Below are 15,283 nucleotides of genomic sequence, written 5' to 3' on the forward strand. Positions count from 1 at the left end.
TTCCAACTCCGGCCCGCCTGTCCGACCGGAAGGCCTGGCCAAAGAGGAACGGCGCTCGCTTCCGACTCCGACCCACCTCTCCGACCGGAAGGCCTGGCCAAGGAGAGGACGACGCTCGCTTCCGACTCCGGCCCGCCTCTCCGACCGGAAGGCCTAGCAAAGGAGAGGACGACGCTCGCTTCCGACTCTGATCCACTTCTCTGACTGGGAGTACACCGAACCTCTGCTTACAGCTCTTCTTCGACCAGTGCGGTCAGAGCCGATTGGGAAACGACCGAACGGGGATGCCCACTCGGTAAGAACCCAAAGAATCAGGCAGAGCAAGTAAGGCGGGGCTCTCAAGTCAACCGCAATACCGAGGACCGTACCCTGCACACCTGTAGGATAGTACCGTCAGGTCATGTCAAAAGGGTGCTCTGCAACCTTCCAGACGTGTCAGAACGCGAACAGTGTTATGGGCGCTGACATTTATCCTACAGTATGGTAGGCGCCGACATTTGCCAAACCAGAAGAACGCAGTGGAACCAACCACATGCATCCAACCATCAATAGTATTATGGGCGCCAACAAACCACCTTATACCCGACGGCGTGGGCAACAAGACTAGGTAGCACACACACACTCTCTTGTAAAGTTGTCCCCTTCATCTATAAAAGGGGATACGCTCTCTCCAAAAGAAGGACGATTCGAACGACTGACGATTCAGACAGTTGATTACGATTCTCTCTGCTTGGCTCTAGAACTCCAAAGCCAGACAGAGCATATGTTCGAACACTTAGCGCACGTCGAAGCTCCCGTCACTATTGACCCTTCGGTCCGGAGTCCGACCGGACCTCTGATACCCTCCATCTTACTTCCTCTCATTTGTACCCCACAACAAACTTCGAGCACCTAGGCTTAGGAATAAAGTCACCGACCGACTCAAACTGGACGTAGGGCACGTTGCCTGAACCAGTATAAACCCTGTGTCATTAAGTGCTAGGCCACATCCGATCACAACATACGACAAAACGATAAATATTTACTAGTTAGTCACTTTTCGCACCGACACTTTGTATTGAGATGTATTCATAATATATGCAATGAGTCATAAAGCAAATTATTGAGGTATAGGTAGTAATGTTTAACTAATATAAATAGAGCTATATTGTAAATTAAGTTAATCATGTGTGCCTTCCAAAAAATAAATAGTGGTATTCATAATGCTCTGAGTTGATATACTGCTTAAAACTGAACTGTAACTTTATTCAACTAATCTGATTTCTTTACAACAATTCATTCTCTCTATTCATCATTAGACACTTTAGAGATCACTTTTTGTTCTTGGTATGGACTGCAGTAAACTGAAGTTGGTAGATTCAAAATGTAAAGAGAGGTTAAATGAGAATAAGACACACTGCTATGAGATCACATGAAAATAAGACACGTTGTGACAATGATATAATCGGTGTACCTGTATTGACCAATCATTTTATGGCTTGTCATGGGTAGGGCAATCTGCAATGTGACCAAGCATCAATACATGGAACAACACTGAACGTGAGTTGCGCTGCATCATTGGCTGTCCCCTTTGCTAACTTCAGCGTTGCCCCTGCATGGAGCCGGGGCATGGTGCACATTAGCACAAAACTGATAAACAAATAGACCATCATCGGTTGCGTGCTAGAAAAAATAGTGCTGAATAAGCTCAAGTGTGTTCGCTTGAGCTTATTCAGCACTATTTTTCAGCCATGCAACAGTGTTTTTCTCTCATAATATTTCATCATAAGCATCCGTATAAGCTAAATTTTAGCATAATAGGCTATGGAAACTTTATTAAATAGAAGTAGTATCAAAATTCTAAATGATACCGGGAATGCAATCTATGTGGAAAAACGGTTAGGAATTTAGGCAATTTCATTATCAGTTTAATCCAGAAAAATAACATCAGCAAGTTTGTGACGACATATATGTGCATGTGTATATTTCTTATGAACACTACAGCATGCAGAGATGACATACTGGTGAATACAGTAAAAACACAAAGTACATAAATCACAGAGATTAGACTGTACCCAGCGGAGGGTCCCATGCCGAGGGCATCGGATGCTCCATTCGCACTAGTCGACATAGTGCGTTGCTCGAAGTCGCGGACCACAGTCGATACAGGAAGATGTTCGCAGTGCAGTCCCACGAACGGATCACCGGGAAGAAGATGTACGTGGACGAGCAGTCGCGGATCGCTCCCCAAAAACCTAATCGCCGCGCACCCCGTGCAAGGTTCTCTTGCGGATGAGGGTTTCGGAGGCACCTGCTCTCCCGCTACTCCGTGCGCGCAGAGTTACGGGACGGGGAAGCCAGGAAGTTGCTGATCTATGATTCTCTCTCGAGTGGTGGTTGCGGAAGAACTTGATCTGGACTGACGGAGGACTCGGATATATGGACAGGAAGAAGAGAGGCAGCGGAGAATCCCAGGAGACGGAAGCGGAAGAGACAGTAACTGCCGTGATCAGTTCGTCTCCACCATCAAGGGGAGTAACTCCCGTTGTTATGTGGATTAAGTGGCAAAAGACTGGCCACGCCCACCCGCCACCTCGCCACGCCCACGGCCTCGGCCCGGCCCGGCCCGACCGGCGGCGGCGCGTGCGCGTGGCACGCCTTTGTCCTTTTGTAAGCTTCTCAATTTAGATGAATGATTTCCAACCATATAAGCTAAGTCAACATTCAGTCAAAACCCCGTATGGTATTAAACCATGTAACGCTTAGTGTTACACATCATAGAGTTTTATTTGATTAATTAAATATTATATGGGCCAAACCCATATTATATCCAACAAAAACTAAAGTAGAATCAGCAAACTGAAATGCACAAAACAACATCTGAATCTCAAAGCATTTTGCTACTACCCTGCTCCTCCTATAGTCCTATCCTCGGTAGAGTGGAAATCAATTAAGCAACCCCAAAGGCATAAAAGACAGATCGAAGCAAACGAAGTACCAGGGGAAAAGAAAAATCACCTTTTTCCAATCACTCTTCAAGATCATATGCAATCGGACGCGATGTTGTGGTCCATGGAGGCAGACACTCCGTGCGTCTCTTGCAAGTGGAGTACACCCTCCGTCCCAGAATATCTGTCGCTTTCGCTTCCCGAGAAACAACTTTGATAAAATATATATTACAAAATATTAATATTTATGGTACATAATTAGTATCATTGGAAAGATCTTTGAATCTAGTTTTTTAATAAATTTATTTGGAGATACAAATATTGTACGTATTTTCTACAAATCGAGTCAAACTTGTGGCACGAAAACCGGAAACGACAGTTAATTTGGGACGGAGGGTGTACGCCGTTGGGGTGCTTGAGCCACTCCGCCTTGCTGTCATCCTACTCCGGGGATGAGTCCGGTTGCCCTGCCAACGTGGCCTCGCCAGTCGCCTTTTTGTTGCCCTCAACTATTACGACAAGGAAAGGGACGGATTGCGGCGCTTGAGACATGGCTCGGCGAGCTTTCCACCGACGCCGCGGCGCTCGATCGAGACCTTGTAGCACGGGGTGCTGCTCTGGGCCCTGCTCCAGGGCGACGCTGAAGCGCGCATAGGGGGCGGCGTCCGAGCGCTGCCGCGCCGGTGGAGTCGCCGTGCGCCGAGGGCCCACCGAGCTCCCGCCGGTGGAGCCGGCCGCGCACGCGCCTAGGCCACCTTGCCGCCGCGCCGGGGGCCGAGGGCCAGGGCCACCGCGCCGGGAGCGGGTCTGCCCCGCCATGTTCGGGGGCCAGGGCCACGTCGCCCCACTGCGCCCCGCCATGGCTGCCTCGCCGCTGACCCACTGTGCGGCCTCCGCACCGCGTCCCCGCCGTGAGAGAGGTTTCTCGACAGATAGAGAGGAGGGGAGGTAGAGAGAACGGATGCGTGGACGGCTCGATCCAGGTCAGCACGTGAATCCCAACGGCTGAAAAATTCCAACGACGTGGCAAAATAAGAGGCCGGAGAGCATGGTGCAAGATTCGTCTTTTAAGAGATCTGCATCTTTTTCGCATTGGCCCATCATTCAATCCAACAAGTCTGAACTATCGGCCCAGCAGGCCTGCAATGGCCCATCTAGTACCTGCTGGTGCTTCTGAACAATCGGCCCAGCAGGCCTGCAATGGCCCGTATAGTATAGTACTGCAGCGGCTGCTGGTGCAGTATTATGATATATATATATGATTTTATTATATGATCCAAGAAAAATGAATTTATTATGATGAGAAGAAGAAAAAAGTACCAGCAACACGAAACCAACGATGCAAGTGTGCGCAGAAATGGAGGAATAACAATATATTATAAATATATAAATAAATCTGAACATTACACGGGCAGTGTCCCCTCTCCTCTCTAACCACACTCTCGTATCATTATCTGGACTACTAAAGGCAAACGAATTCATCCGCACAAGTGAATCGATCGATGTGATGTGGGCCCTACTACTACACAGAAGAAAGGCAGAGCCAGCAGCCCCCCTTTCACAAAATACAGAAAAGAAAAAGTGAAAGCAGGAAAAGGGTAGCAGCAGCAGCAGCGTCCATTCTGTGGTAAAAGTCACAAAAGCACCCGGGATCTAGGTGAGCAGAGCCGCCGCGCCCAGCGCCACCGCGACGGCCGACGCGATCACGCCCGCCAGTGTCCTCCCTGCGGCGCTCTGCACGGCAAAACCACACATTTTGCACAGGGTTAGGCTGTCTCTGACAGGACGAGACCGAAATCCAAAATAACATAATACTTCCTCTAACAAAATACCTATGTAAAAAATTCATTTTGAGTGCTAGAAGATGCATAATCTAAATCTAAGTATACTCTCTTCTGGAGATCAATTTACAGAGATGTTTGTCTTTTGGGTCTTTGGAGAATACAAAATAGATATTGAACCATTTGTCTGTAGCGCGAATAGATCTTGTATTTTGAATCGCGATTATTGGACACATTCTTAGCACCTCAGTAGCCTTTTCTCATTTCTGCCACAGCTGATGAACAAACTACTCCGTCGAAACATGTGAAGTTTTTGTTTTGCACGCGATCAGAGGACAAGCCGTTACGTGCTCAGTACTACAAGGCCGGGGCGTTATTATCTACGTCTCGCAACAGCAGGCGAGAAGCTCGTGCCGTCGACCCGTCGTGCGCGTGTGGCTGGCCAAACAGCGTGGCGCAGTAGGGCATGTTTGGTTGCTGCCTCTCAGGCAGCTCTGACGCCAGGCAGTGACTTCAGACGTTGGATTTCGATCGCCTGGGGCTGCGATCGCTTGCCTGACAGGCAAGCCCAGGCGAGGGCGACAACTAAACATGCCCTAAGACCCTCGTGCCTGTTTGGCGACGATCATAAAAAATGGCATATTGCTGATGGGCACCCTACTAGTTTCTTTTAAGGGCTCCGTTTGTTTTGTTGAAAAATAAGCTAAAATACTGTTCCGGTTGATTTGTTGCGAGCGAAAACACGGTTCCGGTTGAAAAGACAAGTCAAAAAAATACGGATTATAAAACAAGTGAACAGGGCAAGTTGGTGTTTGTTTCGTACTTGTGATAAATCCCAGTTCAGTTTCAGTGAAAAGATTCATTCTCAAGCAGTAAAACGGTAGCTGCAGTACAGAAGCAGTTGCCGTGCGTGTCGGCATGTCAACTTGCTGGAAATGGCCAACAGAGGGCGAGAGGCCCCACGGCCCAGTTCTGCTGCTGTCTCTATCCGCCGGACCAACGGCTACATTCTGCCACCGACGGTGACCCCGCACTCATTTTGCATTTACCCGTTCTTGTTGGGTTCGGCGGACTTGCACTACTGTACGCTCGACTCAGTGCCAGTGCTCGATAGATTCTTCTTTTGTGTTTAGATCAAAATTTTTTTTTGGGTTTGGAGTACCGTAGCACTTTCGTTTTTATTTGGTAATTAGTGTCTAATTATGGACTAATTAGGTTCAAAAGTTTCGTCTCGCGATTTCTCATTCAACTGTGCAATTAGTTTTTTTTCGTCTACATTTAGTACTCTATGCATGCGCCGCAAGATTTGATGTGACGGGTACTATGCAAAATTTTTTGGAAACTAAACAGGACCTAATAATAATCGTCCTGTTCGCCGAAATTTAGAGTTTAAGCTGATGCTTATGTTTATGCTAAAATTCTATCAAAGAAAAATAATATTCTGGCTCGAGGGAACAGGGCGAATGCCTAGTTAAGTAGGAGTAGTGATAAAACGATGTGCCCGCACTGTAATTAGGTCGAGGAACGGTAATAAATGTGGGGGAGCAAGCGTACCGCGGTGTCGGCAGCGGCGGCGTCGCCACTGGGGCCGGGTGCCTCGGCGGCGGAGGTGGGCGCGTCGGCGGCGGTTTTGGGATGGTTCTTGGCGACGGGGGCCGGAGCAGGGGCGGACGACGCGCCCTTCTTCTTCTTCTTCTTGTCCTTGGACGAAGACGACGGCTTCTTCTTCTTGGCGGGGGCGGGGGCGGGGGCGGGGGCATCGACGGGCTTGGTCTCCGGCGCCGGCGCCTCGGCGGTGGGAGGCGTCGCAGCCGCGGGGGGAGTGGCGACGGGAGCAGGCGTGGCCGGGGCAGGGGCGGCGGCCTTGGTCGGGGGCGCGGGCGCGGGCGCGGGGGCCTTGGCCTTGGGCTTGGGCTTGGCCGGCGCCAACGCGGGAGCCGCGGTGGTGGTAGGCGCGGCGGCCGGCGCTGGGCTCGCCTTGGAGGAGGACTTGGGCGCGGGCGCGGCCGGGGTGGTGGACGGCGCGGCGGCGGGCGTGGACGCGTCGGCTGGCGAGGCGGGCGTGGCGGCCGGCGCCGGCGTGGATTTCTTGGTGGGCGGCACCTTGGCCGGCGCGGACGCGGGGGACTGCGCGAGGGAGCTAGTGCCGCAGAGCATCAGGCAGAGGAGCGCCGCGTAGAGGATGACGGTGGCACGCGCCGCCATTGCCAACGTTAATGTGCGCGCTGCTGCTCTGGTGCTGTGCGAGTGGCAGCCGTTGGAGTGTGTGGGAGCAAAGAGCGAGATGGAATGGAAGTGGCAGGGGGATGGTACCGCGCGGGATAAATAGGCGGAGACTCGAAGGAGCTAGCGCTACGGGCCCGAGCGGCCACGTGGTGGGGTGGGTCGCGGCGTAGTCGTAGCGTGCCGTTGGGGCGTAGGTGCGCGCGGAGCCAGGCAGGTCAGGTCAGGGCGCGCGCTGGGGGGTTCCCGTCCGGGCGACGGCACGGCCGGGAGCCGTTGCTCCGGAGTGTCGGCGGGGTTTCCGGCCTGAAATAAAAGACGCTTCGTCGTCGGTTCCCTCCCGCCCGAGGTGAAGCCGTGAAGGTGAGGTCCTCCCTGCCTTGACGCCAGCAGGCTGTGTCCCGTCGTCGTCGTCGTCGCCGAGCGCCCGAGCCCGCTCCGTGCTCCCGTCAGGCCGCCGCCTCGGGGGCTCGGGCTCGCGGAGCCGTTGCCGCGTGTGCTTGGTCCCTTGCTTGCTTCGTCACGCTACGTCGTTACCGTGCTGCGGAATGCCGACCAACTTCACTCTTCACTTGCCAGGAATGCATCGGAGCTAGTAGCAGTTGCCGCTTGGGTGTACCGAGTTTTCTGGGACGGGTACGGCGTCGCATCCTGGACAAGTGCTAGTATATACGCGTACTCGCGCTGTCGGTGTGGTTGGCGTAGGAGTAGCCGAGTAGGAGATCCATCACACCAAAGTTCTTTTTTAGACTTGTCCGTCTACGCTAGATCAAGTAGCCACGACGTCGACGACGACGACGACGACGCGGCAATGTGCCAATGCACAAACTCACATCCAGAAATGACTTGTACCAAGATTGTCGACGCATAAAACCCTGCATAAACGGGCGTACGTCAACATGGCTTGATTGAACGCATTGCCATCCTTCCGTATCCTCATCAGCTTTAGGGGACGCTTTAATCGGCCAGCTTTGTCTTGCAAACCATCTGTTTTCAGTTTGTTTTGACGTCTGCACGCAGATTGCAGTTTGTTTCGATGCGTGCTCAGTAGCAGCCTGATAACAACAACTACTACAATTGCCCTGTTCGCTTGGCTGATAAGCCATGGCTGAAAGGACTGTTGGTTGATTTGTTGTGAGACGAAAAAAAGTACGGCTTATAAGCTAAGCGAACAGGTTAGCATAAAACATGATATCACAGTTTCGGTGATCTGAGAAGATGCGATTATATCCCTACCTACAGCCGTTGCATTCTCTGTCGTCGGTGCTTCACGCTGAATTTTCCAAGATGATTAGGCAGCATGCGTGCCACATTTCTGCCGTGGTCATAATCAACCGCGTACTTGCTTCCTTGTTGCTACAATGTCACTGTACAAACTACCAACCTAGTTAGTAGTTACACAACTCTTAACTATAGGAGTAATCGGTGTTAGTTAGGCCGTATGAAAGCTAAGCTAGCTACAATTTTGATGCATGCCATACATCATTACCATGTGGCATGTGTGGACCAAAAGTGAAAAAAAAAACAAAAACAAGTAAAATAAAGCGACCAAAAAACAAGCAAGGCTCGCTAGAATGGTCGGCAGTCTGTTGAGCCGTTACTATCAGCCTAGACGAATATGTAACGGAACGCTACGTGATCAAGGAAAGAATGATCCATCGCCCCTGTTGTGTCCACACATGTGTAATGATAGGTCACTGTTGTTGCAATGATAGAACACCTTCTCTTTTTTTTCTCCTTTGTTGAACCATTGGTGCCACTTCCAAGTTCCATCTAAAGTCCGGTCTGATACGATTTGATCTCAAATTGATATCTTCGAAGTTGTTAGGATATTTAAACCCAAGGTTAGACCTCTGTCTGAATTAGGTGTCTGAAAGAAGTTTTGTACTACAGTCAGACGATCGAGTCTCTGCTGGTAATCCTTTTAGATTCTTGTACCTCTGAACACGGCAGCTCGTTTGGGTATATGCTTTCTGAGAACTCACTAAAAAGTTTGGATTCTGGTGTGCTATGTTAGGTAGAAAAACCGAGGAGTACAAGACAAACAGAATCGGATCATCTGATCGCGACAGACAGGCTACTGTCTTCCCATGTTTCATTGTCATTGCTGAAATCAAAGAAGAAGACGTGTGTTGTGTCAGTAACAAATGGTACTCCAAAGAACTTCGAACCTCTGTTTCATTTTCATCTGAAAACATCAATCATGTCATACTTCGCACCGGAAAGCATGTAAACTGGAAAATGTACTGCTGGAATAGTACTAGTTCCATCTCTTGGAATGAGCAACCACACTTTAAGTTTCAGATGATGCGTAAGTGTTATTTGCTGGAAAATAAACGACGACAGAGACAGACTCGTGTAGTCTTCCTTCAAATACTAGGTACTACTCCCTCCATCTCCGTCCACGAAAGAATGTAATTATCATATTTCGAAAAATCAAACAGATTTAACTTTGACTAAAATTATATGAAAATATAACACTCATGAGACAAAACAAGTATCATTAGATTAGTTATAGAATATATTTTCATGATAAATTCATTTCGAGACATAAATCCTAATACTATTTACTATAAATTTAATTAAAATTAGACTAGTTTGACTGGCACGTTTCCTACAATTACATTCTTTTCTGGACAGAGGGAGTACTGTGGTGACAAGACAAGCGTTCATGCATGGAAAGACCGATCGTTGTGTGTACGTGTGTGGTCTGTTGCACAGCTAAGCTGGGGTTGAAGCTGGCCTGCACCTCCAACTGCCACTTGATGTTTACCTTTAGACGGCCAATTTGACATGAACATGAACTTGATGATGAATGTTCAGATCGGTAAGTGGCAACGAACACAAAGGAAGCAGGGACATCGTTTTCCATCCAGAGTAGCATATATATATTTTTTACATAAAACTAAATTCAGATTGCCGCGCCACCCTTTTGTTGGCTTGTTTGGACACTGAAACATGTATATCATGTTCTTATGCTCTTAGCTTTTTTTTCGAATGCACCTGTATATCTTTGTTCTTATGCTCCTAGTTAATGTACTTTTAAAGTGTCTAATTTAGATCCTGATTGTAATTAAGTAGCATTGTTATGTAGGCAATAGATTGATAAAGGAGAAATAGTCTTCTCTAGTTCCGGTTACTTCTTTTGCTGCAGCTACCTGCTTGTGAGTTTTCTAGAGGCTCAACATAGATGATTTTTGTCGGGTTCATAAACCCGGGGTCCCTCGGGGATCGGCTTCCATGCCAAGGCTCGGCCCAAGCAGACAACACGCAACTCACGGACCGACCCAAGAGTCCAAAACAACATGCCAAAAGGGTGGTCCAGTCACCGACCGGAAGGTCTGGCCAAAGAGGAACAGCGCCCGCTCGTTGACTACTTCGGCCCACCTCTCCGACCGGAGCGCTCACTTCGGACTCCAGCCGCCTCCGGACGGCCTCTCCGATCGGAAGGCCTGGCCCGAGCACTGCTTCTAACTCCGACCCCGCGTCTCCGACCAGGGTTCACAGAAACTCTGCTCACCGCTCTTCTCCGACCGGCGCAATCAGAGCCGACTGGATTCATCTGACCGGGGACGCCCGCTCGGAAAGGACCAGGGGACAAACGGAGAAAAGCAAGCAAGGCTCACAAGTCAAAACCACTGTACCAGGGACCATACCCTGCAAGGAACAGTACTTCGTAACCGCCCTGACACAAACAGTATTGTAGGCGCCGACATTTCCCTCTATAGTGTTGTGGACGCCATTGACTCCCATACGGTAAGGCCCTCCACATGCCTCTAGGCATCAACAGTGTTGTGGGCGCCGAGATTTACCGTACCGAGCGCATATGGTGAAACTTCTCATATGTCTCTGGGCATCAACAATATATGCAGGTACCGACATCTGCAATACCCAAACAAGACGATGGACCTTCCATGTGCATCTGATATCCAACAATATTGTAGGCGCCTACCATCATCCTGCACCCGTCGGCGTGGGCAACAAGGCTTAGAAGCATTCATACTCTCTCCCTCTCACTTGTAAGGCCATCCCCTTCATCTATAAAAGCGGATATGCTCTCTCCCAATAGACCAAGCTAACCCAAGTTGATTCAAGCTCAGTCCCTTCAGATTCATTAGATGGATCAAGTTCACTAGCTCACAACCACAGAACCGCCAGGTTCGGACCTCAAGCACATGCTTGAACACTTAGCTCATAGCGGAGCTCCTGTCGCTCTCGGTCCTTCCGACCGGAGCTGACCGGACCTCTCGTACACCCCATCTTTCTCCTTCTCGTTTATAATCCCACTGCAGACTTCGAGCACCTGGGCTTAGGAATAAAGTCACCGACCGACTCAAACTAGACATAGGGCACGTTGCTTGAACTAGTATAAACCCTGTGTCATTTAGTGCTAGGCCACCTCCGATCACAACATACGGCAAAACTACAAATATTCACTAGTTGGTCACTTTCTGTACCGACAGTTGGCGCCGTCCGTGGGGAAGACGTTGTACGTTCAACACTTTTTGGTCATTGGATGACCCACTTTTCCGCCACCCTCGCCGTGGCAGGCTCGGGCGTTACGATTCGCTTCGGCTTGCTGGAGTTTTCCGCACTCTCACTTGTTGGGATGTGGGTTCCACCCATCTTTGAGCCATCCCAGGCCTTCCTCTTTGGAAGCCTGGACTTCATCGCCAACTGCTCGGCGTACTACACCTCCGCGAGGAGGCTCACGTCCCGGCACCCGTCGGAGGGGCGCCCTCCATCGACTCCGGGATGCACGACTTTAACAACACGGCATCTGCGCTTCATTCCGAGCAAACTCTCTACTCAACCCCCACTGTAAGTAATATGCGTACTGTTATTTACTCTTTATTTACTATCTCCCACCGATCATCCGGAGGGACCTGTATCGCCCATGCCACAAACATCGTACGATCGGTTCCCCTACGGCCTCACGTCCTCCGTGGATGCGTACGCTTGGGGGCTCCGAAGGATGCTGACGCCATCCCCCCTCATATTCGAATTCATGGGAATGGCAGGCTACGCTACTGCCGCTTTCCATGAACCCCCGGATGATGAGGGCCGAGAGCGACGGTTCCAGCATCGATGACATGGCACCCCGCCACCGTCCGTCCCAGGAGTGCGCTATGGCGGATGCTCCGGGACAGCCGCCGGTGGTTGTGGAGTCTGTGCAGACTCACACCCCTCTGGACCCACATGCGGGGCCCTCGCGTATGGGCAAGCGCATGTCGTGGAATTACAACAACGGTGACAGAACCAGCCGCCGCCTGCATCAGCGTAGTCGGTACAACACGTTGCGCCCCATGCGCATGGCTCGGCGGGTGGCACCCGGGCTCGTGCCCGTCAGGTCCAACACAACATCATGAACGAGGGGAATGATCTCCCACAATTCACTCGGGCTGGCCAGAACATCACTGTTGTGGCAATGCTTCTACGTGGCGTTCCCGAGCCCGTCGACACCTAGGAGCGGGTAGTCTATCGAAACCTCCGGGTTCTAGTAGAAGCCACCGCCGTTCAACAGGTGAAAAGCTCCGTGTCACGACTCCGACATGCACCCTCTCTCCCCTCTGGGGGAATGGGGACGCGCCATATGGATCGCTCCATTCGCTCGCCGCTACAGCCGTCAGGCGTGGCTCGGGGGGTGAACAGCCGCCGCCACGATCCGACCTGGCGCCTGCTCCACACCGACCGCCGTATACACGAGCCGACCTGATCTGCACCAGGACGCTCGTAGCATCGTCAGCAACCAGGCATCGGGCCCAGCCACGATCATGAATGTCCACCGTGCGGCGGCAGGCGACACGGATCTTGGCCGAACCATCGAGGGGAGCGGTGAAATGCGCCCCAGGCGCGGCCACCGACCAGACGACCGGAGTCCTAGCCCTGAGGGCCCAGGACCATGGGCCTTCAGCCGGCGTATCCAGAAGCACCGTTCCCGCAGCGTTTTCTGACCACCCACCAACATCACCAAATACATCGGGGAGACAAACCTAGGCATTTGGCTCGAAGACTTCTGGCTCGCCTGCTGGGCCGAGGAGTGGATGATGACTATTTCATCATTCAGTATCTTCCTAGTTGCGTGGGGAAACATGTTCGGGCATGGCTTGAATTCCTCACGCACGACAGCATCCGCAACTGGGCGGACCTCAAGAGGGTCTTCGTCGGAAATTTCTAGGGGATGTATGTCAGTCCTGGAAACTCCTGGGACCTCAAGAGCTGCCAGCAGGAGTCCAGCGAGTCCCTACAGGATTACATCCGTAGGTTCTCCCAACGATGCAACTCCCTTCCTGATGTCGTCGACGCAGACATCATCAGCGCATTCCTCTCCGGGACAAACTGCGAGTTCCTAATCCACAAGCTTGGTTGCCTGAAACCTCATACCACCCGCGACCTGCTCGACATCACCACTAACCACGCCTCTGGCAAGGAGGCGGTCAGAGCGGTCTTTAGCGGAGGTTGGGACAAAGGCAGGGCCAAGCACGCGCACCAAGACGAGGCCCCTCCATATAGAGTGGTAAGAAGAACAAAAAGGATCGACGCCGATCGGACAACACCACGATGGTCGCCGCGGCTGATCGTACGGGCAAGTAGCCCCAACAGGGGCTGCCTGACCACTTCAACAAACTCATGGACAGTCCATGCACCAACCATGCCTACCCCGTCAAACACCTCTACAAGGACTGCGAGCTCCTCAAACATTTCCTTCGATAGGCCGGCGAGCCAAAGGAGGGAGACGGCAAAGAGACGACAGCCAAGAAAGGAGGTGTGGCAGGCAAGGACGGAGACGGCTTCCCCAAACCTGAGGAGTGCATCATGATCTTCGGCGGGTTCGACGCCATCTGGACGAAATGCCAGCACAAGGTGCGCTACAGGGAGGCATACGCCGCCAAGACGGCCGTCCCCTCCTTCCTCAGTTGGTCAGAATCTCCGATCACCTTCGGTCAGAGGGACCATCCCTCCCACATGGCAAGACCGGGACGCTACCCGCTCGTCGTCGACCCTATCATCCGCAAGAAGCGCCTCACCAAGGTGCTGATGGACGGAGGCAGCGGCCTCAACATCCTCTATGTCGACACCCTCGATGCCATGCGCATTCCTCAGTCGGAACTCCGCCTAGTGGGTTCTCCCTTCCACGGGGTGATCCCGGGAGCGCAGTCGTACCCACTCGGGCAGATCGATCTACTCATCACGTTTGGCAAACGAGCCAACTTCCGCTCGGAGGTCCTCACCTTCGAGGTGGTAGACTTTCTAGGGTCCTACCACGCTATCTTGGGGCATCCATGCTACGCCAAATTCATGGAGATCCTCAACTACACCTACCTTAAGCTGAAGATGCTAGGACCAAACGGCGTCATCACTGTAAGTAGTGCCTTCTCGCATGCCTTCACATGCGACCGTGAGCATTTCGAGCTCGCCACCACAGTCGTCAACTCGTCTGAGCTCCCACGGCTTGGGGAGTCATCAACCCCAGCAGTCCCGAACTACAACAAACCGACCTCCTCGATGACCTTCCGCCCGCTCGAGGAAACCAAGGCGGTGGGTATCGACCCCACCGACCCAACTAAGATGGTGCGGATCGGGACCTAGCTCCTAGCCAAATAGGAATGCGAGCTCGTTGACTTCCTGCACGCCAATCGCGATGTCTTCGCATGGCAGCCTTCTGACATGCCGGGCATACCACGGGAGGTCGCCGAGCATGCACTGCGCCTCATCCCGGGCTCGAAGCCTGCCAAGCAGCGCCTGCGTCACTTCGGCGATGAGAGACGTAGGGCAATAGGTGAAGAGATCGCCAAACTCCTCGTGGCCGGATTCGTAGAGAGGTATTCCACTCCGACTGGCTTGTCAATCCCGTTCTTGTTAAAAAGAATACCGGGAAGTGGAGAATATGCGTTGATTACACTGGCCTCAACAAAAGCGTGTCCAAAGGATCACTTTCCTTTGCCTCGCATAGACTAGAAAGTCAACTCCACCTTGGGTTGCGAGATCCTCTCCTTTCTAGATGCCTACTCAGGCTATCACCAGATCATGATGAAAGAATCTGATCAGCTTGCAACCTCGTTCATCACCCCGAATGGTTCGTACTGCTATGTGACCATGCCTTTCGGCCAAAAGAACGATGGTGCCACCTACCAAAGGTGCATGTAGCAATGCTTCACCGACCAAATCGACCCGCTCGATCAGCCTGATCAAGCCGAACGGCCGAAACCAATAATCGCCATCTATGTTGATGACATAGTGGTCAAAACAGCTCAAGCTTGTGACCTGATCGCAAACTTGGCCATGACATTCGCGAACCTCCGAAGGTTCAACATCAAACTAAATCCCAAAATATATGTTTTTGGGGTTTCG

The 15,283-nt window shown here is 51.7% G+C and overlaps 2 protein-coding genes across 2 annotated transcripts; one reads left to right on the forward strand and one right to left on the reverse strand.

The window, feature by feature from the left end:
- Nucleotides 1–4,291: 4,291 nt before the first annotated feature.
- Nucleotides 4,292–7,381, reverse strand: LOC136539513 (lysine-rich arabinogalactan protein 18-like). The gene is made up of 2 exons (XM_066531476.1): nt 6,263–7,381; nt 4,292–4,661 (listed from the first exon to the last, which is right to left on the reverse strand). The coding sequence occupies exons 1-2, from the start codon at nt 6,911–6,913 to the stop codon at nt 4,581–4,583; spliced, it is 732 nt and encodes a 243-aa protein (XP_066387573.1). The 5' UTR covers nt 6,914–7,381; the 3' UTR covers nt 4,292–4,580.
- Nucleotides 7,382–13,969: 6,588 nt separating this feature from the next.
- LOC136536963 (uncharacterized) lies at nt 13,970–14,521 on the forward strand. Its single transcript, XM_066529086.1, has one exon. It carries the CDS (start codon nt 13,970–13,972, stop codon nt 14,519–14,521), a length of 552 nt encoding a protein of 183 aa, XP_066385183.1.
- The last annotated feature ends 762 nt before the right edge of the window (nt 14,522–15,283 follow it).

The sequence above is a fragment of the Miscanthus floridulus genome, chromosome 2, assembly GCF_019320115.1.
Source record: "Miscanthus floridulus cultivar M001 chromosome 2, ASM1932011v1, whole genome shotgun sequence".
NCBI lineage: Eukaryota > Viridiplantae > Streptophyta > Magnoliopsida > Poales > Poaceae > Miscanthus > Miscanthus floridulus.